General features: G+C 39.0%; 2 protein-coding genes across 2 annotated transcripts; one reads left to right on the top strand and one right to left on the bottom strand.

Moving 5' to 3' along the window:
• The first annotated feature begins 4,108 nt into the window (after window positions 1–4,108).
• cd59 (CD59 molecule (CD59 blood group)) lies at window positions 4,109–8,139 on the top strand. The gene is made up of 3 exons (XM_041997398.1): window positions 4,109–4,279; window positions 6,235–6,336; window positions 7,784–8,139. The coding sequence occupies exons 1-3, from the start codon at window positions 4,225–4,227 to the stop codon at window positions 7,981–7,983; spliced, it is 357 nt and encodes a 118-aa protein (XP_041853332.1). The 5' UTR covers window positions 4,109–4,224; the 3' UTR covers window positions 7,984–8,139.
• A 4,364-nt stretch (window positions 8,140–12,503) lies between these two features.
• Window positions 12,504–17,374, bottom strand: kcnj11l (potassium inwardly rectifying channel subfamily J member 11, like). Its single transcript, XM_041997281.1, has 6 exons — window positions 17,248–17,374; window positions 16,103–16,265; window positions 15,683–15,922; window positions 15,346–15,615; window positions 15,061–15,268; window positions 12,504–13,606 (listed from the first exon to the last, which is right to left on the bottom strand). The coding sequence occupies exons 2-6, from the start codon at window positions 16,259–16,261 to the stop codon at window positions 13,176–13,178; spliced, it is 1,308 nt and encodes a 435-aa protein (XP_041853215.1). The 5' UTR covers window positions 16,262–16,265; window positions 17,248–17,374; the 3' UTR covers window positions 12,504–13,175.
• Between the last annotated feature and the right edge of the window lie 2,133 nt (window positions 17,375–19,507).

Here is a 19,507-nt window from a genome sequence, read left to right on the forward strand (position 1 = left end):
ACTTTTACATTTTACATAATAAAAACCATGTTTCTGTTTACAAAACAAAAGTACAATGCTGAAACACTTTTACCAAGGACTAAACTTTCCATTTTAGAAAAAACAGCTTCTGAAAACATTATTGAAATACTTATACCAATGACAAAGCATCTTTACATTGAGGTGAAACACTTTAACAACTTCAGTTTTTACATCTGGATTTGCCAACAGGGCAACGTGAAAAACAGTATGCAGAGTAATACTGCATTTTAATTTAACAACCACCATATTTAACAAGACGACAACCTGATCAGAACACACTGGGTTGCTGCTCCACCATGAAATAAGAAACTGTAAGATAATAAAATCTATCTGTATGACCATCTAATGTAGAGGTAAGTTGGCAATGGAAGTATACATTTTCATGTATTCCTAATTTATAATGGTTTCTGGTTGTACTAGCTGTGATCAGGCTTTATTTTTGTTAGATGCTCCAACCATTGGTCTGTTCATTGTTGTCATGGCTACTGGCACTGTAATTCTTACTTAAAGGAAATAGTCTCCGCCAGACTGAGGACTTAAAACGGACTACTTGCAACTGAACTATCTATGTAATTATCTTAATAGTGGATTGAAACCAGTGAAATCTTGGTGTACCAGAGTCACAAGCTTCATTCAGTGTGGTAAAGCACCTTTCCCATATTTAATCAAAGGAAGATTCAAGCATGTGTCTTGTACAGCCGAGGATGTTATAGGGCTGGGGTGCCCAGACTTATTGCCTCCAAGGGCCAAAGTAAAAATGTACCAGTAAGCCATGGACCAAACACAGTGATTTTAAGGGTGAAACACAAATAAATATAAATCATAGTTCTTTTAATTATTGTTCATGCATACAAATGAATTCTTTTCCATCAGTGCAAATGACATGCTACAAACATCAATATGGCAAAATAACAATAAAGGCATAGTTAGGACAACAAACAATAACTGCAGGCACAAAATTGTAATCAAATATAGTGGAAAATATCATCAACAACAAATAATGCATGTTCAACACGGCAAAGAGTTAACACTAGTGGCACACATGAAGCTGATCTTTGAACATGTTAGGTTGCACTTGGCTCACTGACAAAGTGAGTATGTCATTGAGGTGTGAGTCAATCTTTCAGGTTTGAAATACTCAAAATAGTTTTGATATCTAATTGGCGAGCCAGACATAACAGGTTGGCAGGCCAAATATGGCCCACGAGCCCTACTTTGGGCACCCCTGCTCCAGGGTAAGAAACAGACAGTAACGGTCCGACACAGAACCAAACTGAACCTAACAAATGTGTTGTCCTGTGATACACCTCGGGATGTTCTCTGACCTCGCCGTGACCAACAGGACAGTGAGCTGGCCAGTACGCTGTGGAAGGTGTCTCCATTGGTGATGAAGGTGGAGGTGAAGGGGAGTGAAGTGATTGGTTTGGTCTTCCTGTTGATACATTAAAAACGAGCATATTTCAGGCGTAGTTGTGAATGGTGAATAATCATGATGAATTAATTTGTAAGCTGTGATTGATCTAATTATCTCACTGATCTTTTAACCCCACACCCTCCCTACATTGCTGAGGTTGGCTGACCGGTCACGTCTTCTTGTCCCAGGCTCCTAGGAGGTCCAGGCTGAAATTGAGAGGGGGCAGAGCTTTTTCTGTTGTCACCCCCAAATTGTGGAAAAGCGTCCCCACTAATGTTAAGATCTCACCAACTGTGGACATTTTTAAATCTTGTTTAAAGATTTCTTTTTACTCTCTTGCTTTTAAACCAGATTAAGCGTCGGCATTTTTTGCTGATTGTTCCATGCTTGTGTCTTTATAGTCTTTATTTCTTTTTTTCTGTTTTATTATTAACGCTCCCAAATTTGTATCACTACTTTATCACTCTTAGTTGTACAGCTCTTTGGTCACCGCATGTTGTTTTTAAATGTGCCTGTAAATAAAGTTGACTTGATTAAAAATTTGAATAATTAGACAGTTTCTTTCTTTCTTTCTTTCTTTCTTTCTTTCTTTTTTCTTTCTTTCTTTCTTTCTTTCTCTGGCGCTCGTGTTGTTGTGGAGCAACTCTAAAGGTTAATCGTATTGGTTGTGTCTGTGTCTCTGGAGCCTCTGAGAAAAACACTTCACATACCAAACTGATGCCAGTTCCTCCCAGATTACACAGTGGAGCAGACAGACGAAGAGGCGGTCCTGTGGTCAGATCAGAAGCTCACAGATAACGAGTAAACATGATGGTCAGCATAGAAATTATCTGTATTTGCTTTTAATTTAAATCACATATTATTACTGTCAGTCAGTGGTGGAGCTAGGCTTTTATACTTGGGGTGGCCAGAGGGTTGGAAAGACTTCATCTAAGCGGATCACACACTAAGAAAGGAATGATTGTGTTCCTCTAACATACACTCAGATCCACTGCTGTGGTAACTGTGGTCACATTTCAGAGACGAGTAATAAAACATTTCAACAAATGGAAATATCTGCAACACGTTTAAAAAACAGGTCTATAGAAACATAAGTTGCTTGTTTCGGGTTGCAGTATGTGGAGCTTGATGTGGTAGTAGGGGGATCAGTCCTGGTTTACTGTCTGGTGGTGGTGGTAGCCTCATCCTTGTATATGACCTGGCTACTCATACAGGGTCTGGGGTCTGTCTCGGCCAGATCTGTGTCCTTTCTCTTTACCAAAAAGTCAGAAACAATTCCCTTTATTTTCATTCTTGTATCTTTCTCTACACAATGAGCCTGGTTCCAGAATTTATTTCTCCACATTTTCATGCTGTAGCTTCCTTTAAATCAACTAGCTGCCAACCTCCTGTTTAAAATAAACTGGATCATGTAGTGCTAGCTTTGTCAGTGCTAACCAACATGGATACTTGGTAGTTAGTAATTCCATTTATAACTACTAAGTATTAGGTAAGTATTTTTGACAGACCTGGTGCAAAGAGATTTGAATTAGTTTCAACTTTAGTTTTCCAGATCTTCTTCAACCCCTGACTCATGCATGTTCTCACTGACAAGAAAATCTTGACTCTTCAACTCTTAACGAAGATTCCTACGACCTTGGTTGTACAAAATTAGTTTATTTATTCGTTTTAGACGTTTATTATTCCAGGGTTAAATAAAGATTTATTTTTAACAAAAGGAAAAAAATGCTAAACAACAGGATTAGGGAAAGGCCCTTGTGGTCAGTCTTGTGTCACCTTGTGAGTGCTCACCATAGTGGGAATAGCATACAAAACAATTAGATTAGTTCTGATGACATATTACAGTGAGTGTTAACCAAATGTATCATCATCGGGCATGCTGTCCATTATTAACCAATAATATCTGGCTTTTTTTTATTCTGGTAATGGCAATGACTTAATTTTGGATCCCTACTCAGGTACGTGTCTGAGGCTTCCTTAGCTTGGATTCGTCTGAGATGTTCACGCATCACAGGGTCAAACTGAGCCGTTAACTGAACCTGGACCAAGAAATTTCCATTGCCTGGTTCATAAACTTGTGGCCATAACGTTTTGTCTTTGTATTCTTTTTTGTAGATGAGTTGGGTCCTGTTTTATTTTGAAGTTTCTGTTGGTGCTTTGAAAACCTATTTGTTTACCTTTTTTTACATTTTGTTACTCTCGAGTGTTGTATTTTATGTTTAAACCTGCACAAAACTAGTCAAAAATATTCTTATGTCTTGCTACTGTGTCTGAAACAAAATTTTGGTTCCACCAAATCTCACTCTAAGGATTATTGAAAAGTTGGCAGCCCTGTATTAACTGGATGTTAGCATGAAGCTAGACTCATGCTACCAAGTAGAAGTAGATAAACTTATTTTTACCTACCCCTTTGTCAAAATTACATAAAAATCAACTATGATATCAGTTTAATATATTTTTGTTTACAATACTGACATAGCCTTTTTTTTCCTTTTTTCCCGATAAACACAGGAGGGCTGGCCCAAGACTGTTGCATGGTACAGATGAGAAACTGTATATAAACAACATAATAAAATTCTCAGCGAAGCAGAGGCCAAATGATTGTTGGAGAGGAGAAGTAGGAGGATGTTTTAGCAAACAGCGAGTCTTTGTGGTCCAGTGGACAAAGAGCTGCTGTCAGTGGACACCCGTCCTCTTTGAGTCACAGGCACACACCAAGCCGGACACACTCTTGCTGCTGCTGCTGGTTGCTTCACTTCAGCTGCTCTTCTTGTTTGCAGGGAGACGACATGAAGCGCTGCCTCGGACTGATCCTGTTGCTCTGTTCTGGGATGCTCCATGCAGGTGGGTGGAAAAGGACTCAACACAAAATGGATCCCTGCAGATTTACACTGGGAGCTCCACTAACAGGCTTTCTATTCATTTCTACACTTCTTCTCTGAATATCCCTTTCTTATGGGAAGGGTTATCCAAGGTGGCAACAATTATTTGATTCAAGATTTTTGTCTTGAAAGCAAAAACGGTGATTTACTTGAGCTGACATTTCACAAAGGCAGAAAAGTTGTCATTTCTTTGCCTCTGGTCAAGTGTTTATTGTTAAATCATTTGTACAAAAATCCATATATTTAGATATTTACGGCACATAATGATACACACACTTATTCATCATTTAAGTGCAAGATATAATCTAAGGATAAATATTCAAAAAGTGAAGCAGGAAAAAAAAAGACTTTGTCTAGTAAAGTGTTTTCCAGTTCCACTTTCTTGCATAAGTTAGCATCAGTTATCTTTAGTAATGTAATTAGGAAACAGACCTTTACTGCAAATAGCCAAAGATTTTGGTGACAAACAATAATGCTACAGCACAAATGTACAGATTAAACAGCAGAATGAAAATAAATTGAGAATTATTTTTTTATTACGTTATTCTGTATCATTATTTTTGTATGCAGAAAACTAGACTTATAAACTAGGAATGTAACTAAAAAAGGTCCCTTGTACCATCTAGTTTGTTTGTTTTGTGTTCTTTCCTGCTCCAACACACCGGATTCAAAACAATGGATCATCTCATCAACTTGTTACTGAGTTGTGCAGGAGTCTGAGGCAGCGGAGTTAATGCGGGGAAACATCTAACGCATGCTGGACAGTCCAAGGACTGGGATTGGGCAAAACTGCATTAGATGCTGAACGGAATGGTCTCCTCAGATTACATGTCATTTTTAGAACTGTGAACTTAGTTTAAAAAATTGATCTATGAACTATGAATTGAACTAGTTCATTTTAAAATGTGTGAACTGAACTTTGAACTAGTTCATGTAGAAACTGAACTTTCCCAACACTGCCTACTTTTCCTCGTGACCCAGTACAGACAAGAATGTACTAAATGCACATTTTTTTGGTTCATTTCTGTTTTTTTAGGTGGATCAGTGTATTAGTAATGCTTCACTTTGAGTGTTATTATGATGCATCTCTTCGCTATGCTGTTACGTTTCAACTCTGTAACATCAATGCACAGCATATTGTTGACAGGTTACCATGGTAACAGGCTTCCAGCTAACCTGCCAGGCTAATGGTGTAAACATACAAAGTGGACACAGACAACAGATCAGTAAGGAAAGCTAAAGTAGCTAGAGTAGCTCTAAACAGTTAGATAGTTAGCCAATGTCATGCTCTCTTGTAAACACTACCTCACATCATTAAATGGAGTTATAATCTCAAAGATGCCACTACCGAAAAATTTAAATGTTATCAGATAATTGTCAATATTTGTCTTAAGATTATGATTATGTAAATTAGAAGTTTAATTAGTCTGAAATTTGTAATGGGTCACATGGAAAACATAATGCATCAGTCATGTCCAATAAAATAAGAGTTACATTTCATCATCAGCCTGAGTTAAAGGTCAGTTAAATAATATTGAAATGATTTTACTCTGCAGGAGGCAAAATTCTGTCATTCTTTTAGTCAGACTCAAAACAAATATTTAAAATGATTTATGTTCAAAGACACATTCAATAAAAAAGAAATGGAACAACCAACTATCGTTTTCTTGTCCAGTTCATTTTAGCTGTTAAGTCTTTTTTACTAGAGTTACTAACTGGAGTTCAAATGAAACCACTTTCATAAATATGAAGCTGATTTAATTATAAATAAAAGTGAATTTTATAGATTATAAAATGGCTCTCAGATGAGAAAAGACACAAAACATGAACCCATCTGAGGTTACATTCACTTCCAGAGCTGATTTAAGCTGAGATTGTCTGTTTCTAAACAAAGAACCTTCTCTTTCTCTTTTTCAGGAGCTGGACTTCGCTGCTACAAGTGCTCAGATTACACAGGACGCTGCGAGAACGTGCAGGAGTGCACATTCGAAGACTCATGCATCTCTCTGAGCGAGAGAGGTCAGTTAGGCAAACATATGGGCACAGCTCAGAGGTTGTACAAGCATCATATCATTGGGTTGGTTAATAACACTGCAGAAACACTGGACAGACTTTTCTATGTCAGACAGTTTTGAGAAAACACAAAAAATATGATTACTTTTGGAACAGATTCATTGTAATGTGCTCATGAAATGCCCCACCAGAGACTAAACCAAGTGAGAAAACACAGACCTCTTTAGAGTTTATATGCTCAGGCATATTCTACATCACTTGAAGTTTAAACGGCTTACAGGAAGTTGAATTTTTGCTTTCCGTAGTGCATTTTTTGTGCTCCTCTCTCTAACAGAGCTGTCATAATGTGTCAGTATGTGGAGCTTGATGTGGCAGTAGGGTGATCAGTTCTGGTTTACTGTCTTGTGGTGGTGGTGGCAGACTGGAACTTACTTACTTAGCTACTTTAAAATCAACCAGCAGCCTTGGCTAGCTTTGTCTCTAAATAAAACTGGATCATGTAGCACTAGCTTAGTTAGCGCTAAGTTAAGTGGTTCTCTTTGAGCATCTTTATAGTTTGTCAGCTCCAGTGTGAAAAACTGTGAAAAATTGAGTTGATGTGTAGTCCTTAAATATACTCACTGAAAACTAAACATGACATGGTTTTCTCACATTATCTTAAAACTAATCAAGTGCTAGCATAGAACTAGATTAGCACTGCTACATGGCTTCATGCTAACATCAGGTTAATAGCCTTACATAGGTAACTTTATTAATTGTTCTTGTACAGGGACAAAAGCTCTTCTAGAAATGTGCAGCCAAATGTTAATATTTTTAAAGAATGAAATTTAAAGAATTTAAAGAAAAATTAGGAAACTACTTTTTTGTGTTTACTACAAACTGATGTAGTGATACTAGGGATCCATGCAGATCTGGAAAGATGTTTCTGTTCTACTCATTCAGTGATCTGTCAGTCACCTGAGGTAGGACCTGGGGCATCCAATCAGATTTTAGAGTGGCCAATGCCACCCTGACCAATGACTGCAAGCTGTCCAGACCATCATCCTTCTAAGACCGTTTGTGTTTGTGCTGACATGCTGTTTGTTTGTTGTTTTTTTGAACATGTCCACTTTGGTTTGGTCTGTCAAGAGGACATTGTTCCAGAAGTCTTGTGATTTGTTTAGATACAGCTTTGCCAGCCTAAGCTGTGCTGCCATGTTTTTATTAGAGAGAAGAGTCTTCCAAACAAGCCACACTGGTTCAGCCTTTTTGTAATTGGACTGTCATGAATTTTAACATTTAACAAGTTTAAAAAGTCTGAGATGTTGTTTTTTTTTTTTTTTTTTTAGCAAATAATGACATATTTCGTGTAATGTCCTCATGTACTCACGTCATGCAGTATTTCTCCTTTCAAGGTGTTTTAATCCATACACTGTGTTCTTGATGTTGTGTGTGCCTGTGTGTGTGTGTTCAGGAGGGAAGACCATTCGTCAGTGTATCAGGTACACAGACTGTGACATCTCCCGCCTCACCCAGATGTTTCCGTCCATCTCCAGCTTCACGTACAGATGCTGCAACAGTAATCTGTGCAACTCTGGTAACACGGTTACCACAGCAACGCCGGTCCTGGCACTTGTGGGGACCTTGCTGAGCGTATGGTGGTGTTGGGTGTAAATGACAGCTGTGACTCTGCGTATTAAATTTTAATTGTGGGTCGATTTTTTCTTTTTACTCTTCTCAGGTGTCTTTTGAAAAAAAAAAATGTAATTTTCTTTACTAATTTCTTTATTCCATATTGTAAAATTTTAACAATAAAAGTGACAAAAGTAACTTATGTCTTGTTTCTTTGGAGTCCTTCTGGCTCCATGTTCGATGGCCATGTGCTATTCCAGACTGGATTATGAGATGACGCAAATCATTGAGTGTTTCCACTGGCTATTCTGACCCCAAGTCAAAGGTAAATATTATCTAATTACTAAAAATTATAATTAAAAAATAAAAAGTGTGGATATAGATACATATATAATTATTATTAGTAGTAGTAAAAAATCTGATATTTTAATTTTATTAAAAACATTTTAGACATTCATTTGACGTATGCATGAATTAGAAAACGGTGAAACAATTACAAAAAAAATATTTTATTGTTTAAGTTCCATATGGAACAAATAAAAATAGAGCTGACAATATTTGCCCAGAACATGCATGGAAAGATTTGTCTGTCAGAGTGTGCAGAGTTGAATTCATTGAGTTTTAATGTTCAGTGATAAAAAAAAAAACATCTATATAACTGAAGGTGTTACAAAGGACCTCTCACAGACAGAGCAAGATTAAACAAGGTTTTATTCACAAACGGAATCTTGACAAAGGAGCTTACGACTGAAGCGATAACAGGAGTCCAAGGATAAGTCAGGTGAGTCAGGAAGGGGAGGGCAGGAAAGTCCAACTGAGTGGTAACGAGGTCCGACGGGGAGTGAGCGCGGAGCTGGAATATACAGTGCATCCGGAAAGTATTCACAGCGCTTCACTTTTTCCACACTTTATTATGTTACAGCTTCATTCCAAATTATATTAAATTAAGCTCTTACCTCAAAATTCTACACACAATACCCCATTATGACAAGGTGAAAAAAGTTTTTTTTTTAAGTTATTGAATTTATAAAAAATGGAAAACGAAGAAATCACATTTACATAAGTATTCACAGCCTTTGCCATGGAGCTCAAAATTGAGCTCAGGTGCATCCTGTTCCCACTGATAAGCCTTGAGATGTTTCTACAGCTTAATTGGAGTCCACCTGTGGTAAATTCAGTTGATTGGACATGATTTGGAAAGGCACACACCTGTCTATATAAGGTCCCACAGTTGACCATGCATGTCAGAGCACAAACACCAAGCATGAAGTCGAAGGAATTGTCTGTAGACCTCCGAGACAGGATTGTCTTGAGGCACAAATCTGGGGAAGGATACAGAAAAATTTCTGCTGCTTTGAAGGTCCCAATGAGCACAGTGGCCTCCATCATTCGTAAATGGAAGACGTTTGGAACCACCAGGACTCTTCCTAGAGCTGGCCGGCCGTCTACACTGAGCAATCGGGGGAGAAGGGCCTTAGTCAGGGAGGTGACCAAGAACCCGATGGTCACTCTGGCAGAGCTCCAGCGTTCCTCTGTGGAGAGAGGAGAACCTTCCAGAAGGACCACCATCTCTGCAGCAATCCACCAATCAGGACTGTATGGTAGAGTGGCAAGACGAAAGCCACTCCTTAGTAAAAGGCACATGGCAGCCCGTCTTGAGTTTGCCAAAAGGCACCTGAATGACTCTCAGACCATGAGAAACAAAATTCTCAGGTCTGATGAGACAAAGCTTGAACTCTTTGGTGTGAATGCCAGGCGTCATGTTTGGAGGAAACCGGGCACCGCTCATCACCAGGCCAATACCATCCCTACAGTGAAGCATGGTGGTGGCAGCATCATGCTATGGGGATGTTTTTCAGCAGCAGGAACTGGCAGACTAGTCAGGATAGAAGGAAAGATGACTGCAGAAATATACAGAGACATCCTGGATGAAAACCTGTTCTAGAGCACTCGAGATCTCAGACTGGGGTGACGGTTTATTTTTCAGCAGGACAATGACCCAAAGCACACAGCCAAGATCTCAAAGGAGTGGCTTCAGAACCACTCTGTGAATGTCCTGGAGTGGCCCAGACAGAGTCCAGACTTGAATCCGATTGAACATCTCTGGAGAGATCTGAAAATGGCTGTGCATAGACGTCTCCCATCCAACCTGAAGGAGCTTAAGTACTACAAAGAAGAATGGGCGAAACTGCCTAAAGATAGGTGCGCTAAGCTTGTAGCATCATATCCAAAAAGACTTGAGGCTGTAATTGCTGCCAAAGGTGGATCAACAAAGTATTAAGCAAAGGCTGTGAATACTTATGTATATGTGATTTCTTCGTTTTCCATTTTTTATAAATTCAAAAACTTAAAAAAAAAACTTTTTTCACCTTGTCATAATGAGGTATTGTGTGTAGAATTTTGAGGTAAGAGCTTAATTTAATATAATTTGGAATGAAGCTGTAACATATTAAAATGTGGAAAAAGCGAAGTACTGTGAATACTTTCCGGATGCACTGTATATGGCCCAAGGATCTGATTAGCTGCAGATGTGGGTGATTAGAATTCCGGGGATTGACTGCGGTGATGTGTGTCAGGTGTGTCCATGGCAGGGCCTGGTGCAACAGAAGGGACCCCCACTCATGGAGGATCTCCATTCAGTTTGATTAAATAGATCAGAGATACGACACAAGATACGAAATAATGCATAGTTATTATAACAATAACAGAAAAACAAAAAATAAAATAATTCAGTTTGATTAAAATAAAATAAAAAAAAATTAAAAAGGTGCAAAATAAAGGGCAGAAGGGGTAGACAAAGGGCAACTTGTGCCAACTGGCGTCAAAGTGTTAAATCTCAAGAGGAATATTTTTCTTTTAAATAAAGAGGAAATTCTTAAATAAAACACAGTTAAAACATTACTTCATTTACTGTGGAAGGAATGACTGCACGTCTCCTGCTCTTTTACTTGACACACATAATTTCTCAGCATCTCTACATGATGAGTTGAATCAAGTGATGGTTAAAGCTCAGTCTGACCATTTAACCCTTGAAAGCCTGCCCCAAATTATAATGAGCAGAGGATTTCATTTTTTTTATCTGAACTCTTTATTGAAAGATAAGAAAAGAAAGAAAAAACATGAGGATGTATATTTATTTATTACAATAACAATTAAATATATATAAAAAAATCTTTGATGGCAGATCTACTCCGCAACATCTGAAAAGAATAACGAATGATGTGACTGAACGTCCGACAGCACAACACTGAGACTCGTGTTAATCAGAGAAAACCAAACATCACAATCTTGTGGAAGAAAGGGATGATCTCATCTGTAAATGGGAGTTTCGTCCAGATCAGTCTAGTGTCATATAAAATACTACAGCCAGTAACCCTTTCTACATCATTCTCAGAATGACGAGAAATATAAAAACTAAATTTATTAAACGTCATAAATAACGTGGACTGAAAGTCTAAATATTATCTTCTCAATGTACATAAGTCTACAGAGAACTGCAGTAGCACAAGAAACTGTGCTGGAAACACAGTGCTGCTCCGTATATGGTTTTTATTTACAGTATAATAATCAATATATACTCTAGACTTATGTGAAGGGTAGATAAATTACAGTAATACAAGAGAAAGTACCACAAAGCATGCCATCATCAAGTTAACGCTGAAATATTTGACTCTCACTGTAACCAAAGACATTGAATAGAAAGGTTCATGGCAGGACTGAGTTTGCAGTGAGCTCAGACAAGAAAAGAGAAAAATAACCAAAACAGCTGAATGCAAATGATGCAAGAAGAAGAAGAAATGTGTCTTAGTGGTTGTTTCTTATTTTTCTGTCTTTTAGAAGCCAGTTTGCGTCTATTTTTTGGCATTTTGTGCCTCTCTGTGCTGCTTGTATCTCTTTTTGGCAGTTTTTTATTCCTGTTCTGTTTATCTCTCCTTGGTTTGGGGAGTTTTTTTTAACTAAAAAAGAACCTGAATTTAAAATGTATTACTTGGTTAGAATATTTCATTAACAGGTCCTAGTTCAAGTAAATTATTTTTTTAGTTCTCATTGACTTTGTTGTATCTAGAAAATATAAACAAATCTATAGTCATTCTTACCATTGTGTTACAGCAGCTTCACTTAAATGACTTTTTTTTGTGGTTTTGAAACAGAAAATATTACTGACCACAAAATTTGTGTCCATTGTCTTTCTGTCTATCTGAGATAAGCTGGTGTCCAGAGAATTTGGCAGTGTTTCTGCACTTGGTTGATATAGGGCTTCCTTCTTGTTTAATCCAGATTCAGGTTCTAGTTCTGGATCCATAGGTAAACTACATTAAGTGAAAATGGTTCTCCAAAGTCCTCTTTAGCAATTGTGCACTGAGAAATGTCCTTTTTGTAATTCACTGATGATTCTCCAACCCAGCTTGGATCAAAGTGGTGAGCCATGAATCATTCTTACTTGTTACCTTTGGTGGAAGTCCCTTTTATACCCAATCCTGACACCCTCACCTGTCACCAATTCTATATCCCATACGTTTTCTGACTTTTATTTTTTTTTATTTTTTTATTTTTTTGCCTCTGTAAAAACTTTTTTTTTGTGTGTTGTACATTAAAATTTTAATTTGTTTACATTTTCTAGATGCAATGAGTTGTTCAGTGAATATATTACACTATACACCAACTCCAGACCTCTTGAGCAATTGTCCTGTAGGTTTTCACTGTGTCCCTGCTGCAACACATCTGGTTTAAATGAAAAAGTTCTCCAACAGTTTGTTGTCTGCACCAGCCTCCTAACGACCCAGTATTTGAGTCAGGTGTGCTGCAGCACGGAGATGAAAACCTGCAGGATACTGGCTCAAGATGTCCGGAGTTGGTGATCCCTGCTATGTACTAATAATTTCTATGTACTTGTATCTGTTACATAAAAAATAGTTTGTTTTGTGGTTTTACTGTCATTTCCAGTCTCTTTTTAGTCTTTTTGTGTATCTTTGAAGTTGTTCACCCAACAGTTTGAATGGCATAACCTTGCAATTAATTTGTGACACAAATGTACCAAATTTCCACCTAAACTTTCCAAAGAGACATTCAGTGCCACTCCAGTGAGGTTTTCTTTTGTTTTCACGCTTAACTTTCCACCATTTTGTCTCCAGTGTTGCTTTGTGGGAGAGAGTGTCTATGAGCACCAGCATGAGTGTGAGTCAGTAGTGTGCTTGAGTGTGCTCGCCACAGACTCAGAAGCTGCTTGGATCTGTTCATTCACTCAAGTCTTCGAGTCCGTCCTCCTCAGTCTTCCGTCCAATCACCTCCAACTTCACTGTCTTCTTCTGCCCTTTCTGCTCCGCTTCCTTCTCTGGCTTCTCTGATTGGGCGTACCATGGCTGAGGCGGGGCACTATCGCAGGCCCGGCCTCCTCTGCGGAAGCCTCCTCTGCCGGCTCGGACCAGCCCCCACCCCTGCAGCTGGGCCTCTGTCCCGCCCGCCTGGACTCCTCTGGTCTGGTCCAGCTCTTTGGCACTGAGGCATGACATCCGGACTGGGACTGTGTTTCCAAACTTGGAGTAGTCTACGCAGTACCTGCCATCCTCTTCAGTAATAATGGAGACAAAGCGTCTCCCCCACAGAATCTCCTCAGGGACATAGGAGGTGCGAGCTTGCATGCTGATCCCTGTCGTCTCCACCACACCTGGAAGGTAAAGGAGGGACATGCACTCAGAACTTTGTTACTTGACAGGTGTTCTGACAGAAAAAAGATGCATACCATTACAGACTAACGTGAAGAACATGGGGAATATTACAAAATACAAATTTACACTTACCAGACACTTTATTGGCTACACCTGTTCTACTTCTTGATAAAGCAAATATCTAATTGGCCAATCACATGGCAGCAACTCAAGGCATCTAGTCATGTAGACTACAGACTGTAGCTGAAGTTCAAACTGAGTATCAGATTGAGAAGGAAAGGGGATTTAAGTGACTTTGAATGTGGCATGGTTGTTGGTCTGAGTATTTCAGGAACTGTCCTGTCAGCTAAGAACAGAAACTGAGGCTACAATTCACACAGACACACATTGCTGGTCTGATGAGGCTCCATTTCAGCTCCACATTAAGATGCTAGGCTCAGAATTTGGTGGAAACACCATGAAAACATGGATCTATCCTGCCTTGGAGCATCGCTTAAGGCTGCTGCTGGTGTAATGATGTGGGGGATATTTTCTTGGCCCACTTTGGGCCCCTTAGTACCAATGTGGCCTGGTTTAACCAGCACAGCCTACCTGAGTATTGTTGCTGACCATGTCCATCCCTTTATGACCACAGTGGAGCATCTTCTGGTGCTACTTCCAGCAGGATAATGCACCATGTCACAAAGCTCAGATCATCTCCAGCTGCTTTCTAGAACATGACAATGAGTTCACTGGACTCCAACGGCCTCCACAGTCACCAGATCTCAGTCCAGTAGAGCAGCTTTGGGATGTGGTGGAACGGGAGATTCTCACCATGGATGCAGCAACTGTGTGATGCTGTCACGACAATATGGAGCAAAATCTCTGAGGAAGGTTTCCACCATGTTGTTGGAACTATGACACCAGGAATTAAAAAGGGGGTCTGAACCGGTTCTAGAAGGTGGTCCTGACAAAGAGGACGACACGGTACGCAGTTCTCGCTGGTAGGCGGCAGATTCAAAGCCGACGCGCTCAAACATTCATTCATTTAACTGTACAACTTTCGCCAGTCTAATCTAAAAGAGAAGGTGGATGTGATGAAGTGGACAAGAGTGTATATTTGCATAGAAATACTTAATGTGGTTTGTTTGTTGTAGTTTTTGTGTTTCTCTTTTTGTCGGTTGTTTTTTTTTAGATGTCCTCCTCTCTATTTTTAGTTGTTTAGCATCTTTTTTTTAATCTTTCTGTCTATTTTCATGATTGTTGTCTGTCTTGTTAAAGATGTTTGTGTCTCTCATTGTGATTGTTATGTATTCAACGGCATCATTTTAAATCTTACTTTTTTGTCTCTGCTGTCCTTTATTTTTTGTCTCTCTGTGAGACATTTTGGACCCCTATTTTGACTACAGTTAGAGTAAACGTGTTGGATCTAGATCTGCAGAACTAGAACTAGAGCTAGAACTGACAGTCTCACCTTCCAGGATGACGATGATCTCCAGATCCTCGGAGGCTAGCGACTGGGAAGACATCTCATACAGCGGACTTCCTCGCTCCATTGTGTGGCTGATGATCAGAGGAGACACCAGGAAGATGCCATTACTCCTCAGAGGGTTCTCCACCTGGATGTCCAGCTGGCAGACTGGAATCACCTCCCCCTCTGCTGTCACAGTCCGCCGGATCACCTGGAGAGAAACAGGAATTTAGCCAGCATCTCTTTGCGCTTGTTGTGCATCTCTGTAATTTTCTGTGTGCCTGTCACCTGCAGCTGCACGGTGGCTGAGATAATCATGCTCTTCCTCAGGTCTCCCACTCTGAACATGAAGGTGGGCCTCCCATTTCGAGGAGCAATGACGGCATTTCTGGAGAAGATGAGCGTCTCTGCTCGTCGGTTGGCCTGCGCCGTCTTCATGAACACGCAGCCGAGCATCACCGCGTTGATGATCAGTCCCAAAATGTTCTGGATGATGAGAACCATGATGGCGACGGGACACTCCTCCGTAACCATCCTGCCACCGAAACCGATGGTCACCTGGAGGCGGCCAGCGCGTTAGCAAAAGACAAACATCAGTCAGTTAGTGACTGGCAGCAACTCTCACCTGGACCTCGATGGAGAAGAGGAAGGCTGAGGTGAAGGAGTGGATGGCGGTGACGCAGGGGATGGGGCCCGGCTCGCCCTCAGGGTCACGGGGCTCCAAGTCTCCATGAGCAAAAGCGAGGAGCCACCAGACCATAGCGAAGAGCATCCAGGAGCAGAGGAAGGCCGAGGTGAAGATGAGGAGGGAGTGCTGCCACTTCAGGTCCACCATGGTGGTGAAGACGTCCTGGAGGAAGCGACCCTGAGACACACAGAGAAACCTGCTTTATGTCTGAAATAAAGTTAAACTGCACAAAATCGAAGCGGAGTTCCTCACAGCTCCGTTCTGGTGCCACTGTAGAACATTTACATGTTCCCTCGGATCAGTTCAAACACGTCACAGGTAGATCCAGAGAGGCAGCGCCTCTGTTTTCTCCTTTACCTGCTCCCTGATGTTCTTGTGAGCCACATTGCAGGATCCCGTCTTGGTGATGAACCGGGACCTCTGAATTCTGGAGCGGCTGCGGTTCGGTTGGTTCTGGTCTTCTGCCAGACGGGTCAACAGGAAACCGTCTGGCAGGAGGCCCTTCCTGGCCAACATGACACTGCACACAGAAACACATCGAATTCAGGAGCTTAAACAGGACCCCAAACCTCCCGTTAGTGGTGGTTTGGTTCTTGGTCTCTGAGAATGTTATAAAACATGAAGTTAGAGTCAAAGAGTGGCCAAATGTAATCATGTATGATCCTCAGAGAACAAATTCTGTTAGTTGAAATTAAACATCAAAAATTCAAAATGTGTTTACAGTCATGTAAAAAAGAAGATCCACCTTTGATTAATTTTAAGATTTTATGTATCAGGTTCATGCATCCATCCATCCAAATGGATCAGACAATTCTTTTTTTCTTTGAAGGACGTATGATCTAATATATTATACAGTGATTTTCCAAAAGATGTGTGTCGGGGCGGGGGAGTGAGACACCAAATGCGAGTAATACAGATGCCAAATGACTATACTGTGTAAATTTTGACCCAATAAAAATATTTGAAAGTGAAAGAATCTGACACAAATTACACAAATTTTACAAACCTGTTGGGAAATATAGCTTTAAATGTGTTTTTAAAGTGATATGTTATAGATTTAGTTTTATTCTGACTTCTTCATAATCCTTGTTAACTCCTGAAATAAAACTACATTATGTCCACTGAAGGCCTCATCAGTAATTATAATGTTTGTTTATGTGTTCAATTGCTTGCTAGTTTATTCAAGTATTTCAGTTGTGTCGTTGATTATTGCTCATCTAATATATAAGTCCTTCCTGCACCTGTTATTCCTCATATATATGTTATAATTGCAGAATATTCCAGAAATGACAGCAGGATCATCAGAGGGATTCTGCAATTTAAAGAAATACATAGAAAATACATCAAGATCTGAATTTGTTTACCCATAACATCACTTTCACAATGCTCATCAATAATTTAAACGAACAGAAATCATAAGCATCAGCAGCTCCAAACACATCTGTCTCAGTGTGACCCTGACGATCGCGCGCTCGCGCCATCAAACTTTCTCGTGACCTTACCTGTGCTGGATTCAGCAGGTCGAACACTGCAAAATGAGATTAAAAGTAATGATTCTGTACGTTCTCCGTCGACGTGAGCTGCAACACGGACGCCATCGTTCACCATCAGGATGGATCACACAGCGGCCCGAAACGACCGGGGTCAAGTTATGAAAGGTTACTACATGACTTCCGGTTTACACCTTCAAAATACAGCAGCTTTATTTTTAACTGAATGAATGAATGAATTAAATATCAATTTTTAAATATATGTACATATATATATATATATATATATATATATATATATATATATATATATATATATATATACACACACACACAATAATAACATTAAGATTTTTCTTAAAAACACAAATAGAAGAATAACTATAAATGGAGGTGTAATTAATAATAAAAGTTCTGGAAGAGTACTGAGCTGGTGTGATTGATAACAATCATTCCAACATGAGGGCTTCCAGTCGAAACAGTGGAAAGGATTATAAATCTTGAAGTTTGTAAAGGAAACATATTAATCAACCGAAGAAGACGTCAAAGCATGTTCAACATAAGAAATTAAAAATAAGTGGACAAAAAGAGGAGTCAGTGTTTGCTAGTGAACTGTGAGAAGTGGAATTTTCACCTCATTTACTTACATATGTGTATGACAATCAATTTAATTTTTTATGCTTTCAGATTAAGTGTTTTATTAGGTTCTCTATCTGAACACCATTATTACTAAACCTGCTGTTAACCTTTCTATAAGTTTTACCATATTTTCCACGCAGCTCTTAGTTTCTGTCTGACAATCTCATTAACTGTGAAGATTTTACTTTTAAAATGACGTTTCCGGTGTTTTGCTTTATCAGTATGTTGACCTTGACATGATGCCTCAGGATGCTGAGCATGTTCATCCTTCAGAGGCATTAAGCTGCCAGCAGAGGGCATAGGAGGAAAGTTAGTCTCCCAAAGATGGAAAGATGTGGAAGAATTCAGGACTTAATTGGCTTTTAGATCAAAAGAAAGTATTAATACCATTACAGAATATTAGAAAAGTCAAATTAATTACATTTAGAGTACACGTGTCTATTCATTATAATATTCTAAATTTTGTGTTTTTTGTGTGTTGTGTGCACATTTCACAGCTGATTTGATTGATTTCTGACTCCTTATTCTAATTATTATGTAAATTTTGTTCATTGATTGATTTGCACAAATATCAAAATGGGAATTGTTCATGAATTTAAATTTGATCTTTGATTTTTTATTTTACTGTCTCACTAAAAGCTTGGCTTCTCTTCCTGAGATCTGAGAGCTTAATTTAGGTGTTCCCAGGATTGCGCCTCTGGACAGAGATGGTGTTGCTGGGATCGGTTGGAACCTCTTTCTCAGTATAGAAGTCATGGCCACAAGTCTTCCTGTTACCACTGGCCTCACTGTTGCCTTCACTTTTTTTGTGTTTTTAGCTTCCTCTCTTGGCCCTCGATACTCTTCAAGCTTTTTGTGTTCCTTCCTCTTGATGTTGCAGTCATTTGGTTTATCTACACCTACTGCCTGCTTTTGGAACCTGTCAACCACCACAATGTCCAGGTTATTAGCCATCACCAGTGTCTTGATCAGGACTGCTGAATGTCAATATTTTTTATTTAGAAGTCCAGATCTACATCTGTTTCCTTTAAAGTTGAATTTTAAACAACATCATGTTTTAATATTGTATTTCACCACACTGAAATTTTATTTTTTGCATTTTATTCTTTCTTTTAGCTTTTTCTTTCTGTTTTTATTTAATTTCTTGTAAAGTTTGTTTTTAATGCACTTGTTACTGCTTCGTGCACCCCGCTTTAATGCTTTTAATGTTTTATGTAAAGCACTTTGAATTGTCTTGTACATGAAATGTGCTATATAAATAAATCTGCCTTGCCTTGAAATGTAAAACATTATAGTAAATAAATGCCTTCATTGTGATACATGATGAGGTTTTTGTCAGTTTATTTGAATATAGCTTTATTGTTATTGTAAGCAGGGTAAACAACAAAATTATCAGCATCTTTGTTGGTGTTTACCATGATTATCCGATTGCCAATACAAATAAATCTAAACTTATGCAAAGAAATATTATTTTTTAAAAAAACATGGAATACATGCTCATGTTCTGTGAAATGTTTTATTTTGTAAAATAAATAAATTTCTTAAACTGTTATTGGACAGAAAATAGTAGTAGTAGTCTAACCTATTGTGTCAGGTTAGATTTTTTTATAAAATGTTTTGAAGCTTAAAAAAA

Source organism: Melanotaenia boesemani, chromosome 10 (genome assembly GCF_017639745.1).
Source record: "Melanotaenia boesemani isolate fMelBoe1 chromosome 10, fMelBoe1.pri, whole genome shotgun sequence".
Taxonomy (NCBI): Eukaryota; Metazoa; Chordata; class Actinopteri; order Atheriniformes; family Melanotaeniidae; genus Melanotaenia; species Melanotaenia boesemani.